The sequence below is a fragment of the Maylandia zebra genome, linkage group LG18 (assembly GCF_041146795.1).
Source record: "Maylandia zebra isolate NMK-2024a linkage group LG18, Mzebra_GT3a, whole genome shotgun sequence".
In the NCBI taxonomy this organism is placed as follows: domain Eukaryota; kingdom Metazoa; phylum Chordata; class Actinopteri; order Cichliformes; family Cichlidae; genus Maylandia; species Maylandia zebra.
The window spans coordinates 31764293-31784065 of record NC_135184.1 but is presented as its reverse complement, the minus strand read 5'-3'; the positions used below and the strand labels follow the sequence as shown (position 1 = coordinate 31784065).

At 38.0% G+C, this 19773-nt stretch overlaps 1 protein-coding gene across 1 annotated transcript in view; it reads left to right on the top strand.

Moving 5' to 3' along the window:
• Positions 1–19773, top strand: part of map4l (microtubule associated protein 4 like) — a 132439-nt gene that overhangs the window by 21038 nt on the left and 91628 nt on the right. The window contains exon 2 of the mRNA XM_004565066.3: positions 4882–5081. Within this exon, the coding sequence (XP_004565123.3) occupies positions 4892–5081 (190 nt within the window). The 5' untranslated portion in view covers positions 4882–4891. The remainder of the gene's footprint in view (positions 1–4881; positions 5082–19773) is intronic.

Genomic DNA, 19773 nt, shown 5'->3' with positions numbered 1-19773 from the left:
AATTGGAGAACGTGCGTTTTCTTTTCGTGTACCATATTTGTGGAACAACCTCCCTCAAGATGTTAGGCAGGCATGCTCTGTGGGGATTTTTAAAATTAAGTTGAAGACACATTTGTTCAACCTATCCTACATGTCTTAATTCTAGGCTTTCTAGTTTTTAAATTCTTATTGTTTTTAACTTGTATTGTGTTTTTTACTTGTATTGCTATGTATTGCTTTTATTTATTTATCCTTTTAGTTTCAAATAGCTGTACAGCACTTTGTTTATTATTGTTGATAGTTTTGTAGCCCAGGGATTGAAGGCTACAATGGGCCTACAGTTGGATTGTAGACCCATTCTAGGTCCTGACATCCAAGTATATGTAGCTCAGGAAGTCCAGTGGCGTATGAATGTGTGGGAATGTTAGATAATATGCAAATGTGTACAGAAAAAAGTGCTTGTGTGAATGAGACAAGTTGTATAAATTGTTTTGACTTCTCAGAGTAGAAAAGACCTATATAATAACTACTTCATTTACCATATGACTGCTCTTTGGTCTTGCCCATAGTGGTGGAGAGGCTGGAATTGGAAATTGATTCTGTAGACAGGTGTGCTTTAATCACATAACAAGTTGAGATCAGGACTATCTACAATTGATTGAGCCAATCTGTGGGAGCCAAAATTCTAGCTGTATTGTAGGGGATCAAATATTTCACTCAGTGACATGCAAATTAACTTCTAACTTTTATATAATAGTTTTTTGGGGTTTTTTTTTTTTGGGGGGGGGGGGGGGGGGGGGGGATATTTTGGTTTATCTTCTGACTCTCTCCAATAAGACTGCATTAAAAATTAGACACTAATTAGAATTTGGATGTGAGCTAACTTACAAATTCAATAGATCAAATAAACTGTGACAGTTAAGAATGTTGTAAATAAACACTTTCCAACCAACTGATAGTTTAATTGTTGATTTTGATTGTTAATAACTTTTTTGCATCACAAATCTTCATTTATAGTTATAAGAATGCATCAGCGTCTATAGCAGAAATGTAACAGTATACATTTTTAGTTTTAGTATGACATTTCCCTTTTTGTTTGGTTTTATTGGAGCAGATTATGTGGTCTGACTGAGCACTCTAAGCACTTTAGACAGCATAGCTCATTCACCCATTCACACCCACTGATGCAAGCATTTTTTTTCTACTTTTTTCTACATAAATTGTTGTTTAATGTTGTAGTGATTGAAATGATGAAAAGACATTTTTGTTCAATGACTCTTGCAATTCTAAGAGTTACTCTATTTACTGATACTTTAAGATTGAAAAATCTATAATGCAAACTCCTCCCAGAAAACTTTGTCAGCCTGGTCAAAATAATTACAAAACCTAGCTAATACCCTTTTTATGTAAAGCAGAAAAAGGCAGCAATTTGGAAATAGAGCTTAATTGACATTAGGTTTCGCGTTACCTCACACACAGTTACAAAAATATCCTCAGGTTAATCTCAGTTGTATTATGACGGTACAGCAAAGTGTTTAAATTCCTGCCAGTGTGTGTGTCCTAGCTTGTGTGAGGACTGCCAGTGGTTTGGAGGGTGAAGTGATTACGTAGCAGACGGTTGGCTTCAGACAGGGAGAGGTGGTGGTTTTCGGGTAGAAAGACAGTTTTTAATCCTTCAGACCTGAACAGCTCACTCAACAGTCTTACCGTCACTATAAGCTTTTTCTTTTTTCCTCCTTACTTTATGTACTGCTTTTTCTTTGCATAGTAACATAGTAACATGATAATACAGATGTGTCGCACTGATGTTAAAGTTTATTCTAAGAGGGAACCCACTGATTGTAGCCATCCTGTTGAAATAATGTTGTTTGTAAAAAAAAAAAGAAGAAAAAAAAGAAAATGTGATTCACAGAATGTTTATTTGAATAGAAATAAATTTTCACATATTTTAAACTTAACTAACTGTCTCTGTTTAGTGCAACTTTCTTGTAGTTGTCCACTATATTTCAACATTGTAATACAGTTCACAGGTATAGTAACTGTTGACTTTGCAGATTACATTTTTAGAAAACTACCTAAAAACAAACAGAATATATTATTCTGCATCTAAAATGATGAGCATGACCAGCTGTTAACTTTACTTTAAAATTTTGGAGTGCACCACTTTTACTAGTACTAGTACTACCTTAAGATAATGTTATTTCATATGTATTATACATTGTGGGAAGAAATATTGAGAAATATATAAGCCAGATTCACTCTTCTTACAGCTCAGCTGTAATACAGCTATTACAGCTTATTCACTAGCCACTCATTAACTATGCATGCTGTAGAGGATGTAATGCACATTGGTTTTATCAGAGCTTTTTCATCTGAAAATATCTGCGTACTGCAGACATAAATAGACAAAAAGCAGCTTCAAACTGAGCAGAACTGCAGAGTCCTGTGATCATCTTTAGTGTTTTTATCATTGTTTTGAGTAATTCTCTGTAAGTAAATCTTCGTATTGAATCTAGAAATTATATACACTGTTACCTTCAAAACGTGAAGCTTTTCCATAATTGGGATTCTGGATAAGCTTCCGTATGGGTTGTATTTCCAGACACAAAACTTAATTGTTATTCTGTATAATTCTGTATGTCAGTAATTATACAAAGAACCCCAAGTTCAGGCCTCTGAATGTTCTGGCTGATGAAACCTGTCCAATGAAGCGATAAATATTGCAGTATAATACGCTAGGAGGGCAATGGAGGCTTCTATTTAGGGATAGTTCATTTTAAAAATTAGAATGATGGCATTATTGAGTACATCCTGATTGTGTTTGTGTGAGGAAGAGTCAGGAGGAATGTGTGACTGTGACACAAAGTACTTGGAATGAGCACTTTTGGTAAAAATGTATGTTTATGAGAAAAATGAGAGGAGAGTGAAAAAATAATACATTTGCATGTGGATTAGCGCAACAGTGAAAACCAACAAGAGAAAACAAGACTGTTAAAGAACCCCAAAGTGACTCTCAGTTTGGGAATGTTGTGTGTGGTGACCACTGTAAGGTGTCTGACCCCTGAAACAATGGCCTACAGTTCTTCTCAAGGCCTGCTAACACTCTACTGTATGTCCTCATCCTGGCTGCTGGCCACAGAGTGTCAGTGTGTGTGTGTTTGGTACAGTTGCAAGACAATGACAGCTTGTTTGCCGCGAGTGTGGATGGAGGGATAAACAGAAATAAAGGACAGGGAGAAAGAAGAGTTTGTAATAGGGTCATGCTGTCTAAGTGTTGGGCTGCAGTGTGTATTTGTGGGATTTAGAAAGTTGTAAGGGGTAATTTCTTAACTGAACATATTGATTTAAGTTATGTCAGGATGAAGTGCATTTCATATTCTTATTTCCTTCCTTGATGCATCTTATTCCAGAAATGGTTTGTCAGTCAAATTGTGCCTCTGTGTCATGGATTAGTTTGCATCATATTTGCTTTTTATGCTGTACTGTATATTACCGCTCTACTTTTCTCCACATTGGAGCTTGCTGAACAGGTGCTTCAATTAAGCATTTAATTAAGCATTAAGATTCCTTCCAAATTAATACGGTTCCCAGTAGGGCTGTTCGATATAACGATATATATTGGATGCAATATAAAAACATCTATCGTTTCAGTTTACGCTATCGTTTGTTTAGTGGTGTCGCAAAATAAACTGTTTATGGCAATATTTTTTCATCGTTTTGATGGTCACTGTAGTGGCTGTATTAATTTCTTAAAGTTCTCTCTTTCTCTTATATTTAATATAACCACACTACAGACGGACAAGCGCCTGTTTTTATGCGTTGCCGTTAGCAACAACGACAGTAAAACCATCGCGTGTCCGCTTGTTTATTTTCCACATAACCCTTTCACAATAAAGCTCAAGATCCTGTTGAGACTTTTCAAAATAAACTGAATCACGTGAAAGAGTATGCAGAGTATTTACGGATGAGAAGCAAAAAAGAGTCGCCAGGTGCTAAAAAATAAACCTTAGACTCAAACGTTAGAACAGCCTTTTTCCCGCAGCACGCCGTATAATAAATACCCACAAAGAAAACGGTGGCCGTTACAACTTATGTCTAAAAATGTATCGCTTCATGCATCGGTTAAAACACTCGACTCCAGGTACATGACGCCCAGCTGGAAACACTTAACGCAAGTCGAGCTGCCTGAGATTCACAGCATTTACAGAAAATGTTAAATCTTTGTGATTTATATCGTTAAGGGGACGATATATGTCTTATATTGGGATATGAGATTTTGGTCATATTGCACAGCCCTAATTCCCAGTTCCAGATGCACTGAAACATCCCCACAGCATAATACTTCCACTACCATGTTTCACTGTGGGGACGGTGATCTTTCTTCTTTCTTCGCACATAAGCAACATATCTGTGCTTATAGTTTCATCTCATCATCAGTAATTCTTTTTTTTTTCAACTCTGAACTGATTGCTTTTGTTTTTGGCACGATGCTTTCTCAAGTAACAGTTCAGGCCCTTTGTGAAGCTTTTATATTGTGTGTAAAGATACTCCTCAGTTTTGACTAGATTTTTCAAGCTTTGAGCATTTGAAAGGTGCTTAAAAAGAAGTAAATGGTTCAATAAAAAGGTCTGTTTTCAAGTTGCTTATTAATATTTACCCAGGTCATTTTTTCTGAAATATGCCTGCTACTTTCTGTAGATAAGTAATTTAAGTTTTCTAAAAAAGAAGTCATATGTTGAAAATCCCTTGCTCTGTTTAAAAAAAAACTTGGGAGATTTTTTCCCAAAAACTGCCTGATAAAGTTTATAAGTGTAGTGAGCAACATGGGCGCCTGACTAAAGGTGAAGAAAAATATCATTAAGCAAAAATTTATGTAAGTAATTTTGTCCCTTTTCTCTCCAGTAACGGGACTATGGACCTGAGCCTGCGAGATGCTCTGGGTGGGGGTGGCGGTGGCGTCCAAGGTGGGGCCCCTGGTGATGCCCTCCTGAAGAGAGACTTTGTGGCTTCACTGGAGAAAGAGAGCTACGATGACAAAGTTGGGGAGACGGTCTCCAAGAGTGACTACCGACCCTTACTGGATGGAAAGGACACCAAGAGCGGTAAGTTGCTACAAGCATTTAAACATAGACATAGTGATTTTCTTCATGTGATCTTCTGGCTGAATGGGTTGGTTGGTAACCCATTAGATATTTAGATATTTTGGCATCACTAGAGTTCAATTTAAGTTGCCTGCCTCACACTGGCGTCCAGTTCACTCTGAAAAACTGAAAAACACAACCTGTATTTACCAGTTGGTTCTGTAGAATGAGCCATCAGTTGATGTGTGCTAGCACTGAGATCAGCTGGGATTGCAACTAAGCTTGACTTCATGGCCTGCTTGAAATAACATTAGGCTTGCAGTGCTTTTAAAATGAGTTACATCTTATCAATCTGATGGTAAGTGAAAGCTTAATAATGAAGCTGTGCCATCTGTGTATGGCTGTTATTGTAGTGCACCATATCTTAAAGTTATTTTAAAGTCTACCACATATCTATATGATAATATATGTAATTTAATAGCAACAGAAAGGCAACATTATGGTACAGGACTCGGTGATTGGATTGGAGACTGTATGCTGCTTAGTTTTTTTGTCACGTTAGAAACCTGATCACTTGAAGAACCTCTGGCACTCAGCTTGGATCCAACACTTACTATAATTCAGTTTGACACCATCCGTTTTTTAGACAGTCCGTCTCTGGGTCAAAGTTCATTTTCAGACTTTACCTCTTAAAGAAACACAGAAGAAATAATTAGTTATAGAAATAGAAGAAATAATTTCCCAGGCTGCGTTGTATCCTTTGTGACTGCTAACATATTATTAACTTGACACCTTTTGAAGATGATCGGTGAAAGAGTCACGTCAGATTTGTCCAAAGCTGTAGGAAAACATTAGTTAGTGTGGAGGCGGCTGGATCTCAGGGAAGTAATGTAGCACAGATAAAGTTCTGTTAACTGTTCATAATATCAGACAAAATGTGCTGAAAAAGTAAAGCAACTTGAAGCTGACTTGGCCTCAAAATGATAATTTGTCACGCAAGCCTGTGATTCAAATGAAAATACCACCAAAGCAAGGTTTGACATGACCATGTTAATCTTCCATAGATGTTGAGTTGATCAAAACTGTGTTATGAAAATGGTGGAGTACAACTGTCCTGTTAGTTTGGTAATGTTTCCTGGCTTGCGGTACTATAGTATGGAGAACTGAAGACATATCACTAGATGTTAAGAATAGAGATGGCACGATACCACTTTTTTATGTCCGATACCGATACCGATATCATAAATTTGGATATCTGCCGATACCGATATGAATCCGATATAGTGTTTTTTAGTCAACAAAACTGTTTTTTAAATATCTTGCTGCATTTTGTATAAGTTCATACTCAAGTTTAAAACAACAACTACACTAAAGCTATTCTGTTATACCTGTATGCAAAAAAAAAAATATTTCATAGTTCAGCAATACTGATCAATCTAATAAACTTGAACCTACACCATCCTCCCTATTCTAGTATTTTAAAGAGTACTTAGCATAAATATTAAGCAACCTAACTAATAGGGTTCCAACTCCCAGCAACAACAAAAATAAATAAATAAAAAATAAGGAACCACCCCTCACGCTCCACCTCATGATGCTTAATCGACGTAATCAACCTTAATTTGATGCAGTGTGAAAAAAAAGGCACAGAAATCAATTATTTTTCAAGAAATATTAAATAGATTCAACATCTTTCTTCAACAAAATTGCAGACTGCACAGATGGTACCTTCCCAAAGGAAAAAGTACTATAGCTTACTAGGGTATTTATATTAGACTTAATAGTCACTATATACAGTAATTGACTTCTATTCATTTTACATCAAATTAAAACTTTGGGTGTCAGATAATTATTTATTAAAAGCTAGACATTTTAAATGAGAATAAGAAAGAAAAGTATGTCTTTGTGCCCCCTTTTCCCTGTTAATGCCCTATCGGCCCCCCTGGCTAAACTTTGCTAGATCCGCCCCTGCACAGTTACCAGCCGTCAGCTACGTAGAAAAAGATCCTCGAGTAGAAAGTAATATTAAATACAAAACAAATTTCCCACGTGTGGGACTAATAAAGGTTATCTTATCTTATCTTATCTTAAATACATTCTAACAACAGCTGATCAAGCTTAAACGTGCTGCTGTTGTTCAGCCGCTGGTTTCCTCTTTCTGGTGCAAAGTGGGCCAAAAACAAACAAGAGACACTGACTCGCACAGAAAAGCCAATCAGCTGATCATTAAGCAGTTTCATGATTGAAGTAGCAGCAAGAAGAGGCAGTCGTTTGTTAAGCTTAACGCAGGAATGCTTTACAAACATTCAGAGATGGACTTACACACTTGCTTTACTTCTCTCGGGATAACTTTGTCGGAGATGAAATGCCGGGTTGCTAGCGAAGCTCCAAATGCTATCCAGACCACCGACAGGTCCCGCATGCCACAGCCGCTCTATCACGTGATGCATACTGCTAACGTTCTGAGGTGAGTTACGGCGTGTTGCAAGTTTTGTGAGGTGCTTTCGTGATATTTAATGGATCGGATTACATTTTTTATTTTTCTCCGATATCCGATCCAGTAATTTAGGTCAGTATCGGACCGATACCGATACATAATATCGGATCGGTCCATCTCTAGTTAAGAACGACTGGTGGATAGGGGAGGAGATTTCGATTGCTTTTTGTCAGCACAGCGTGTCTGATACGCTTGGTTACTGACTTTTAATAAATAAATAAATCTGAGATGCTTGTAAAAACGTGTATACAGCAACTGTTGCCTGAATATTTTTCTGTGATTCATTCCCTACATCATGGTAAATAAATATGGTAGCAGTAGATATTATATAGTGGTTTTAAAGTATACAAACATCGTCTATGAGGGCGCAGTGGAGAGATAAGCTTTGAGACTGCTTGCCTTCCTTCCATAATTGAACCATAGAGAAATGAAAGAAGGAAATGTTAGGGCATCAAGGTTAAGAGCAAAGCTTTTCATAGAATTGGAGTTTATAGCTATTTGGTTAATGCTACCATGGGGCCAAGCTAAAGAGGTACTTGGAAACCAAACATCCATTAAGAGAGAAACTTAGCCTTCTTTAGACAAATGATTGGTATGAACCAGATCCAGCCAGATGGTTGGATAGTAGGAAGTAGCCATTTGCAAATAAATAAACAAAAAGAAATAAAGAATTAAGAATTTAATGCTGGGCCCCCAAATGGGCAATCAGAAATATGACCAAAACCAAAAAAAAGAAGAAGAAACAAGACAAAACAAACAAGAATTAACAATGTCACATAATATTGCACAGATATGAATTTAAAAAATACCACCGTATGTCCTTATTTTACATAATCACTTATTTCAGTTATATTTAGTTAGCATTTGTTTCACAGATTAATTGTCTATAGATTTAGGGACTAATGAATCTAGTAACGAACCTCGTCCCCTATTCAGAATTGCATGCTGGCTGAAAAAAGAATAACAATAACATTTCACTAAATAATTCATTGTTAGTTATCTTTTGCATGATAATGAAGATATAGGGAGTGCAGAATTATTAGGCAAGTTGTATTTTTGAGGAATAATTTTATTATTGAACAACAACCATGTTCTCAATGAACCCAAAAAACTCATTAATATCAAAGCTGAATGTTTTTGGAAGTAGTTTTTAGTTTGTTTTTAGTTTTAGCTATTTTAGGGGGATATCTGTGTGTGCATGTGACTATTACTGTGCATAATTATTAGGCAACTTAGCAAAAAACAAATATATACCCATTTCAATGATTTATTTTTACCAGTGAAACCAATATAACATCTCCACATTCACAAATATACATTTCTGACATTCAAAAACAAACCAAAACCAAATCAGCGACCAATATAGCCACCTTTCTTTGCAAGGACACTCAAAAGCCTGCCATCCATGGATCCTGTCAGTGTTTTGATCTGTTCACCATCAACATTGCGTGCAGCAGCAACCACAGCCTCCCAGACACTGTTCAGAGAGGTGTACTGTTTTCCCTCCTTGTAAATCTCACATTTGATGATGGACCACAGGTTCTCAATGGGGTTCAGATCAGGTGAACAAGGTGGCCATGTCATTAGTTTTTCTTCTTTTATACCCTTTCTTGCCAGCCACGCTGTGGAGTACTTGGACGCGTGTGATGGAGCATTGTCCTGCATGAAAATCATGTTTTTCTTGAAGGATGCAGACTTCTTCCTGTACCACTGCTTGAAGAAGGTGTCTTCCAGGAACTGGCAGTAGGACTGGGAGTTGAGCTTGACTCCATCCTCAACCCGAAAAGGCCCCACAAGCTCATCTTTGGTGATACCAGCCCAAACCAGTACTCCACCTCCACCTTGCTGGCGTCTGAGTCGGACTGGAGCTCTCTGCCCTTTACCAATCCAGCCACGGGCCCATCCATCTGGCCCATCAAGACTCACTCTCATTTCATCAGTCCATAAAACCTTAGAAAAACCAGTCTTGAGATATTTCTTGGCCCAGTCTTGACGTTTCAGCTTGTGTGTCTTGTTCAGTGGTGGTCGTCTTTCAGCCTTTCATACCTTGGCCATGTCTCTGAGTATTGCACACCTTGTGCTTTTGGGCACTCCAGTGATGTTGCAGCTCTGAAATATGGCCAAACTGGTGGCAAGTGGCATCTTGGCAGCTGCACGCTTGACTTTTCTCAGTTCATGGGCAGTTATTTTGCGCCTTGGTTTTTCCACACGCTTCTTGCGACCCTGTTGACTATTTTGAATGAAACGCTTGATTGTTCGATGATCACGCTTCAGAAGCTTTGCAATTTTGAGACTGCTGCATCCCTCTGCAAGATATCTCACTATTTTTGACTTTTCTGTGCCTGTCAAGTCCTTCTTTTGACCCATTTTGCCAAAGGAAAGGACGTTGCCTAATAATTATACACATCTGATATAGGGTGTTGATGTCATTAGACCACACCCCTTCTCATTACAGAGATGCACATCACCTAATATGCTTAATTGGTAGCAGGCTTTCGAGCCTAGACAGCTTGGAGTAAGACAACATGTATGAAGAGGATGATGTCGACAAAATACTCATTTGCCTAATAATTCTGCACTCCCTGTAGTTCAGCATCATCATTAATTCACATATATTCACAGATTTTTCTTTAATTCAGAATGGTTTAAGTTCATATAAACAGGGACAGCTCATGTTCCTCAGATTATACTCTACATATCCAGGCTATCAGGGATCTTCCTGGGACTGTGTGTCGCTTTAAAGATTGCTTTAAAGTGTACATGACACTTTGGCTGACCTTGTCTAGACTGAAACTGGCTGTAGGATTGTCTGTCTTTTCTCTCAGGCTTGTTCTCTGCATTTTTTCATAGTTTCATTTTTATTTCACTTTCTCTTTCTCTCAGTTTCTGTTCCATCCCTCTTTTTTGTCCTTCTCCCTTCGTGTCATTGTCATGCTGTGTCGGTCTGGAGACAGTGCTGCCTTAGCATCATTGCCTTCACACACACACACACACACACACACACACACACACACACACACACACACACACACACACACAAAGCCATAATTAGCACCCACCTTGAGGCACAGCCTCATCCATCGAGTTGAAAGTGAACCTGTCTGGCTTTTAATGTTTTACTTGCAATAATCCAGAGCTTTAAGGAGCCAAAATAATGCATAAACCCTTGTCTATGGCACTAATATGGCATGTTGGTAACTAAAGGACATATACTCGATCTTCCCCTTGCTCATACCCGCACACCCAACCCAGTACTGTATCTCTCTTTAGCAGAGTCAAGTGATGTCTTTTCACAGACGTCTGTACAGTCTGACCTTTGCAGCCAGAGGAGTTGTCCTCTGTTGGGTATGAGAAACAATGGAGTCTACCTCTAACAGGAGTTAACCCTGATGATATCAACATGGTTTGATGATTTATAAGCAGTTTATTATGTTAACATTTTAGTTTGCCTTGCACAATCAGTAGTCTGATACAAAACTCTTACTCTGACCCCCACAAACCAAGCCTAGTCAAGTGCTACAGGCAAACAGAATTATGACTGTCAGAATGAATGCTGCAAGAGTTGTGAAAAAGCTACATTTAATGTATGTTTTAATGTATGTTAGGCCTGTAAATGGTAAGTAGAGTTGATCTCAAAAATGAAAAATATGCATATGTTTAGTACAGTTTTTCCAGGCATAATTAGTGCACTACTAATATTTTAGCTTTTTTGGTATTTTCTTAATTCATAGGCTGGATGAAAGTATAGTTGAGGGAGACACAACAACGAGAACATCTAAGCATTGGTGACTATACGCAGTAGGCCTGTAGGTCATATAAGTGTTCCTGTCCAAGAGAGAGGATCATACTGTGTCTGAGAGCAGATGTTTTACCACAGGGGTTTCTCTGATGTTGTCATATCACAACTCCTCAAATGCATCAGACACACAAGTGAGACCTGAAATGTCCATTCGAGGCCGCCTTTTTTCCATGCCTAATTGACTTGGAAAGAAAATGCAATCTAAATACAAAAGTTGCACCCAAGTTAAAATAAGTTATTCATATCTTGATTTGCTGTTCGATGTTCCAAACTTCATTAATGACAAACCTGTCAGTAAACTGTTCAATTTGAGTTGCTCAGTCCAGTTGTTAGACTTTATTATACACTGCTGTCTTCTTTTATAGAGTAAAAAGTAATCGAAATTGTATAAAAATATTAGCAGCGCAATTTTCAGATATATAATAGTTTAAATTATGGGTGGGTGGTATAAACGGTATACGGTAGAAACGATATGAATTTGGCCAATGGTAGAGATTTTGACTATACCGCTCTACCGCAATAGCGTATGTTGATGGTGTCATCAAGCTGCGCCTGTTTTGGTTGAAAGTATTGCAGCGGCTGCAAACAATATCATCTGCAAATTATGCCGGGTGACAGTAATAGCGAAGAGATGAAACACGTTTTGGAATATGAAGAAAGCCAAAAACTGCGCTTCCTCCACTTCCGTACTATTGATTCATTAATGTTGAATTCTCTCGCAGCTGCTCTATTCCCATGTTGTTGCAGTATATTAATGACTAACCTCGTATTGTGGATGGATTATCTCAGTTGTTCTCCTGACTGAAGTTTGGTCCGTTTACAGCATCCTGCCATGCGATTGCATTTGTCCCTAACCATCGGGAACCCTCACGTTAACTTGTATCGAGTGGAAAAAAGTTAGCGTTCATCCTTCAGCTTCACTGTGTTTATGTTACGCTAACATAGCTGTGTCGCTAGCGATCATGTAGCACATCATTATATACCAGCTAGCCCAACTTCAGTAACCCTACAAACGTCACTGCTGTTTATTTTCTGTCTTCATTTGTGTTGGAAGTGACAGCAGAGCTGTACTTTGAATTTTTCAGTCAATACATGCTATATCATGCTTAGGTGGAAACTAGCGAGCTAACTTCCTGCTAACTTCCTGCTAACTTCCTGCTAGCTTCTAACTCCATTAAATTTAATAAATTCTGTTTTCATGGATTCCTGGATGTTAAACTTAATTGTTACACCTTGTAAATCAGCAACTCTGATCATGTTATTAAAGATGAAAGAATTTAGACAGTTTTTAACTCTGCAGTGTTTGTTTGACTTTGGAACCTATAAGTTTTGGACCCAGATTACTCTGCGAGGCTCCTGACTATGGTAGCTGTAATCCTCCAACAATCCATCAAGCGGTGCGGCTTCATAGCTTACCAAAGTCGTACTAAAACATTTTTGACAGATTTTTGAGCGCTGTGTACCACATATAATTAGTTCGAGGTCAGTAAGCACAACCAGAATTCATACATTAGGCGCACTGTTGATTTTTGAGAAAATTAAAGGATTTTAAGTGTGCCTTATAGTGCAGAAAATACATTATGCAGAAGAAAAGAATAGATCGCGATATATATCATTACCGCACATGCTTCAAATTATACCGCAATATGGATTTTAGGCCATATCGCCCAGCCCTAGTTTCAATAGTAAAACAATTTAATAGTAAACATAATTAATCTTGTATTTAGAGTAGTAGTTCTCTGGAATTACAATTCAAAGACTACTTTCTTAAAGCAACTCGGTAGCATAATTCATAAAGGACATTGAACGCTGTACTCTTTGACCTGTTCATTAAGAATAATTTTTACAACTGAATAAAAACAACTGTCTGCACTGATTACAGTGACTTTGGTTGTTTTTTGGTTGATCAGACTAAAAACCTACATGGCAAAAAATCTGATTCTGGATCGTCAGTAGTAGCCAGGCCAGTCAGTAATTTGAGTGGTATACCAGAAAATACATTGCATTACATTTCCAAAAAGTAGAAGATTTCAAAGTTAGGAGTTTTTCTCCAGGAGGATTTATATCAGCACTTCTTCCAGTTTGGAGGAGCGCTTATTTGATAGGAGAAGAGGAAAGAGCCAATATACAATCTGTCAAATGGACAAAAATGAACTCTAACAGCTGCCTTAATGTTATACAGGATAAAATGCTGCTTTAACATGGTCAACATTAAGAGAATAACACAACTTGACTGCAGTTCAAATACATTCTATATTAAGAGGAACTTGGTGAATCATTTTTACATAATGACTTGTTAGACTGGCACATTGACATCTCTAGGTGGATGGTGAAGACACGTCAGACACAATATCAATCAATGTCTCAGACAGGGGAGTTTCTCTTCAGCTTCTGTTTTCTCTGCTTTTTTAACTGCATTGTTTTTTCCATGTCCTCCGATTTCTGTTATTCAGTAGTAGCAGGTGTTTACTCTTCCTTTTGCTGTGCTCAGCTGGGATGAAGGCCTTTAATACACCTTTTTGTAATATGAGCTGAATATGAAGCCAGGTGCTCATGTGTCCTCAATGTCACTGAGGACAGCATGTTTTAGTTCTGCCTCGTTTTCATCCTCACACCTCATTTTACTAAAACAGCACCTACTTTACTGCTTTAGAGTGGACTGAACATGAGTGGCCTTATCTCACTTTACACATAGCAGCGGAAAGATCAAGACCAGTACAATCAGAATTCTAATTCAAGAAAGAAAAACAGAGTATTAAGTGTAGTTCAAACAAATAAATATCATATATAATAAATAATTAAATAAATAATTATTCTATTAAATTAATATAATAATAATTATTATATTAAATTATTTAATTAATGATGTCTTAACACCAATTTCTTGTCATCTCCTCTCAACCAGGCACATGATAATTTACCAGTGCATAGTCATGACCCAGTGTGGAGTACTCTCAGCTTTTTTTAAATCTAGATTTAAACATATATATACTCTTTCAAGTCTAAGGTTTGACGCATCAGGAGTTATACAGTAAAAAGACGTCATCTGGACCTTCTGCAACATGCGCACTGTAAGCTAAAGTAGCTTTGCATGAATCATGGTTCAAAATAATCCTTACTTCATGTTCTGACCTACAGTAGCATCCTCTCCACTGTGCTGCAACATAAGCCCACTGTAAGTACAAAATACTTTCACAGTGATGAGACTAAAAGTCATACAGAAACATCCTCGCTTGAGGATCAATAAGCTATTGAATAATGGGGTACACTTAGTTTACACACCGCTTCTACATTTTGTTCAGTAAATAAAAACATGATGTAATATATCATGTGTTGTTTGTCTGATGTTACATTTAAAGTAAGGTGATTTTTTAAATTAAAACCTGTATATTCTTTTTACAATAACAAGAGATTAAAAACACTTTATTATGTATCTTTTAGGCCTGATCTTGTCACAGTTATTGTACTAATTGTGTATGTTTCATCGTTTGTAAGCACAAATATCTAAAACCACTTTATAGAAAAACATAATTGTAATGAGTAATGAGCTGCCAATGTCTTCTCTGTAATTTTTTAGTCTTTTTTTCTGCGGAAGTAAAATTTCTTTGTAGTGTTGCTTCTTTTTATTTCTTTGGTAGTTAAATGTCTTTACACTGAATGAAAGGGGAACAATTTGGAGGTGTTTTATTGAAACGATTTATTAATTGTAATTTTAGTGTTCTGGCCCAATTTAGGATTAAACTGGACTGAATGTGTATAGTGACTTTAACAGCAGAGTGAAGTTTACCTTACTGTGGGCTCATGGTGTAACACAATGGATAGGAAGCTACTGCAGTCAACTCATGTTTTTATCAAGCTGGGATGTGGCTGTGTTTGTTGAGGCATACTAACACACCCCTGCAGGAGTATGTTTTTACTGTATGTGTGGTATCACAGTACAGGGGAGGGAGAGAGGAGTGACCTTCTTGGAATATTGTGTGTGTTTGTGTGTGCCCGTGTAAAAAGAAAACACCCAGTGAGAGTGTGCGTTTGCATTTGAGGCGTTTTGCATTCCTGAGTGCATGCATTTGTATGTGTATGTGTGTTGTGCTACGGGACCTTGAGGTCATATGCAACTGCAGTACAGTGGAGGAGCAAAGGCAGCAGTGAGGTCATCACACACACCTTGGCTGTCACTGTCAATAATAGGGATGTGTGTGTGCTGAGTTCAGCTTATCTGTTGAAGTGAATATGACATAAGCGAAGCTTTTACAGCACTTCTGGAAATGGCTGATTGACTGACAGCTGAGCAAATGTGACATCCTAAAGCCACCAACACAGACAGAGCAGTTTTCAAACTCAGATGGTTTTTATTGCAAACTTTGATCTCTGTTAATAATAATAATAGTAATAATATTAAGAATTATTTAAAAAAAATATGAATAAAAGAGAAAAAGTCAGCTCTAAATTAAAATAATTCAATTGTACTCCACAAGGTATATTCTGACACATGGGGGCATAGTGAGATCTAAAGCAATATATACACTTTATTTATCACCAAAACTTTGGTGACTGTTAATCAACCAAAACATGAATAACAAGCAAACTTAATAATAGAAATAAAATAATTTCAGATTCAGTTCTCACCATTCGGTTTCAGTTCCAAAATTCAGTTTTTTGGGACTGACATCCAGTTCCGGTTCAAGAGTAATCAACCGCAGATTAGTAAAACTATGTTTTACTAGCGGACTGAAAGTGTTACTGACGGGAATCTACAGCGTCTTGAGCTGAATTAAGACTTCAGAAGTCATTCGTCATGTCGAATGACCAGCGGATGAACTCTCAGGTTGGTAATAAATGTATTACATGTATAAGACCAAGCGTCATGTTAACAAATGATAGCCGTACAGTAGCTTTTATGCTTATTGTAGCTGTTAGCTACAATAAGCATTGAATTCAGCTTTGACAAACAAATATGATCGACTGTTTCTAGTAGAATTCCAAAGTTGTCATCTTGTACCCTGTCAGAGCCCTGACAGGGTACAAGAAACTATTTTGTGCAACTTTTTTGTATTTTCAGTTTTGAGGGATAAGCCTCTTAAATTTCTCTAACCAGAAATATATGTTAAAAAAAACAAAACGATTTTCAATGTTTTTGTAGTTTATTGCACTTTTTTGCAATTTATGTAATTACTATGCACTTAATGCATACATATTATTAACATTTGGGCTATAATGGTTGTATTGATGTATAGCTCCCAAAAATGGCACTACAGCATGTAAAAATATAATATAAGCTCTGGCGGACTTGGTTCTATGGTAGGTCTTAAAGGGTTAAAATAAGATACCATTAACACTTTGAGTGCAGTTACAGTTAACAGTGAATATAAATTCTACAAATACATTTATTGCATAGTGTTACTTTTTTTTTTTTTAAAACTTTATTTAAAGTAAACAAGTTTACATATAAAATGCACATACACATACAATTACATATACAAAACCATGAGCACATACAAAAGGGAGAAACAAGGAGGAAAATCTAGCATCTGAGTCCACACAACGTTCACAAGACTTACAGTTTTAATTCGTTCCAGGGGAAAACTTTCCCAAGTTTCAGGTCCATTGTTCGTCTTCTCCGCAGGTCTGTAATGATATGTTTACTCACAACATCACTACTTATCATCTTTTGTTCAAGTACTCCTTTGGCACGAGTTTTCCAAATATGTGTGTTTATTACACACATTACTAACCAAAAGAGTCTCCTTTTGTCGTCACACATTTTTTCTTTAAACAAACCATATTTAACTGCTTTAATATTAACATCCACATCATAGCCAATCTCTGTCATCTTCTGCCTGATCTCAGTTGTCCTATAACAATCCAATAGAAGATGTTCTAGGGTCTCATCTTCATCACAGCCTGTCATAGGACATTTCATGGTGGTAACAAAACAACTCCATTGTACCACCGCTCTCACAGGGAGGCGCCCGAGCGAGATGAGCCACACCACGTCTCTCATGCTTTCAGATAATAATTTGTCTTGTATATTTTTAACTATTGAAAGGTTTTCATCTTCATTTGCATACTTATATTGAATTACACCTTCATTTTTGGTTTCATTAATTTTTTTATAGATATTTTTCGTATTATCTTGGAGAATATTTAAACTATATTGTTCCCATTGACTTGATAAGTCACCGAACATAAGTCTGTGGTATGGAACACCCGCTCTGGCCCTGCCTCTTTTCTTTTGCCACAATTGCTCCTTCCCTCGAACCCACGGGGCACCCCGAGAAATTGCGCTTTGAGTAATTTTTATAAAAGGAATTCGCAAAACAATCTCTAAGTCTGGGGCTCCCAAACCCCCGTGCTTCCTACTCTTGTACATAAATTTTCTCTTAGTCACTTCTCGATTGGATCCCCAGATAAATTTAATGCACATCTTACTTATTTTCATTACAGTTGTTCTCGGAGGAGGAAAAATTGCGGCAAGGAAAAGAAGTTTCGAAATTATGTGTGTTTTTACAATATTAATACGCGTTTTATAATTTGTATCTTTATTTTCCCATTTCATAATTTCCATTTTAATTTCATTTTCTTTCTTATTCCAATTTAGTAAACTAGAGTCAGTATTATCAATCCATATACCCAAAATTTTAATCTCCCTACATAGAGAGATCATCATTTTAGGTTGTCTGGTCGGATGTCCAAGCCACACCCCTTCAGTTTTGTCTTGGTTCAGTTTGGCACCTGATGCCTGTTCGTAATGGTGTAATATCTCCATAACTGAAGACAGTTCGTTTTGGTTTCTAATTATCACCGTCACGTCATCTGCATACGCCAAAGCTGCGATTTTAAGGGATTTATCAAGGACGTGTTACCCCCCTCCACCATTAACAAATGGTTCAGCCCATAGCAGGACCGGCTTTTTTCTTGTTTTCAGCAGCAAGCCATGCCTATGATTGTGCCAGAGCACATTTTGAACAACACCGCCCCATGTTGTGTAGCTTTCTGGATTTTATACTTATTGGGCTACATATTTATTTATTACACAGGCTATGCAGTACATAGGATCAAAATTCAGTTGTTTTATGTGGACTTTATGTGAAACTAACATGTTTAATTATGTGGGCTACAAAAAATAATTAAGTTATAGACTATATTTATATGAAAAGCATGTATACTTACTGCATTTGAATCACTTTAACCATATGTCACCACCTGCATATGTGTTTGAAAAAAAAGGCTTTGATTTTGCCACCCCATTTGATTTCTCTGCCACCCTCATGCCACCCTAAGAAAATTTCTCTAGATCCGCCCCTGCTCCAAGGCACACATTGCCAGATGTGAGCACAGAATCCCCAACCAGTCAGAAGAAGCTTACAGTAGCTTATCTTAGCTCAGTGGTTCCCAAACACCACCTCCCCACCTAACCACACACACACATATTTTGTTTTCAAACTCCATTGAGATTTATTTCACACCTCAAACATTTAGTAAACAATTGAACAAATAAAAGTAAACTGCAATAAATTACACGTAGCAATAAAATAAACTACTAATTCTTTTATGCTACGTCCACACCTACATGGTATTTTTGAAAACGTAGCTGATTCTACGTAGCTGATTCACCTCCCACAGGTGTGTCCTGTGGGAGGTGTTGCGGGAGTATGGGGTGTCTGGCCCATTGCTATGGGCCATTCGATCCCTATACAACCGTTGCAAGAGCTTGGTTCGCATTGCCGGCAATAAGTCGGACTCGTTCCCAGTGGGTGATGGGCTCCGCCAGGGCTGCCCTTTGTCTCCGGTTCTGTTCATAATTTTTATGGGCAGGATTTCTAGGCGCAGCCAAGTGGCGGAGGGCTTTCGCTTTGGTGGCCTCAGAATCTCATCTCTGATTTTTGCGGATGATGTGGTTCTGTTGGCTTCATCGGGTGAGGGCCTCCAGCTCGCACTGGAACGGTTCGCAGCCGAGTGTGACGCTGCGGGAATGAGGATCAGCACCTCCAAATCTGAGGCCATGGTTCTCAGCCGGAAAAGGGTGGAGTGCCCACTCCGGGTCGGGGATGAATTCCTGCCCCAAGTGGAGGAGTTCAAGTATCTCGGGGTCTTGTTCGCGAGTGATGGGAGAAGGGAGCCGGAGATCGACAGACGGATTGGGGCTGCAGCTGCAGTAATGCGGACGCTGCACCGGTCCGTCGTGGTGAAGAGGGAGCTGAGTGTAAAAGCGAAGCTCTCAATTTACCGGTCGATCTACGTCCCTACCCTCACCTATGGCCACGAGCTGTGGATAGTGACCGAAAGAACGAGATCGCGGATACAAGCGGCAGAAATGAGCCGGTTCGAGCCGCGGCTTGGACAGTCTCGGTCGTTGTGTCCTTGGGCAAGACACTTCACCCGTTGCCTACTGGTGGTGGTCAGAGGGCCCGGTGGCG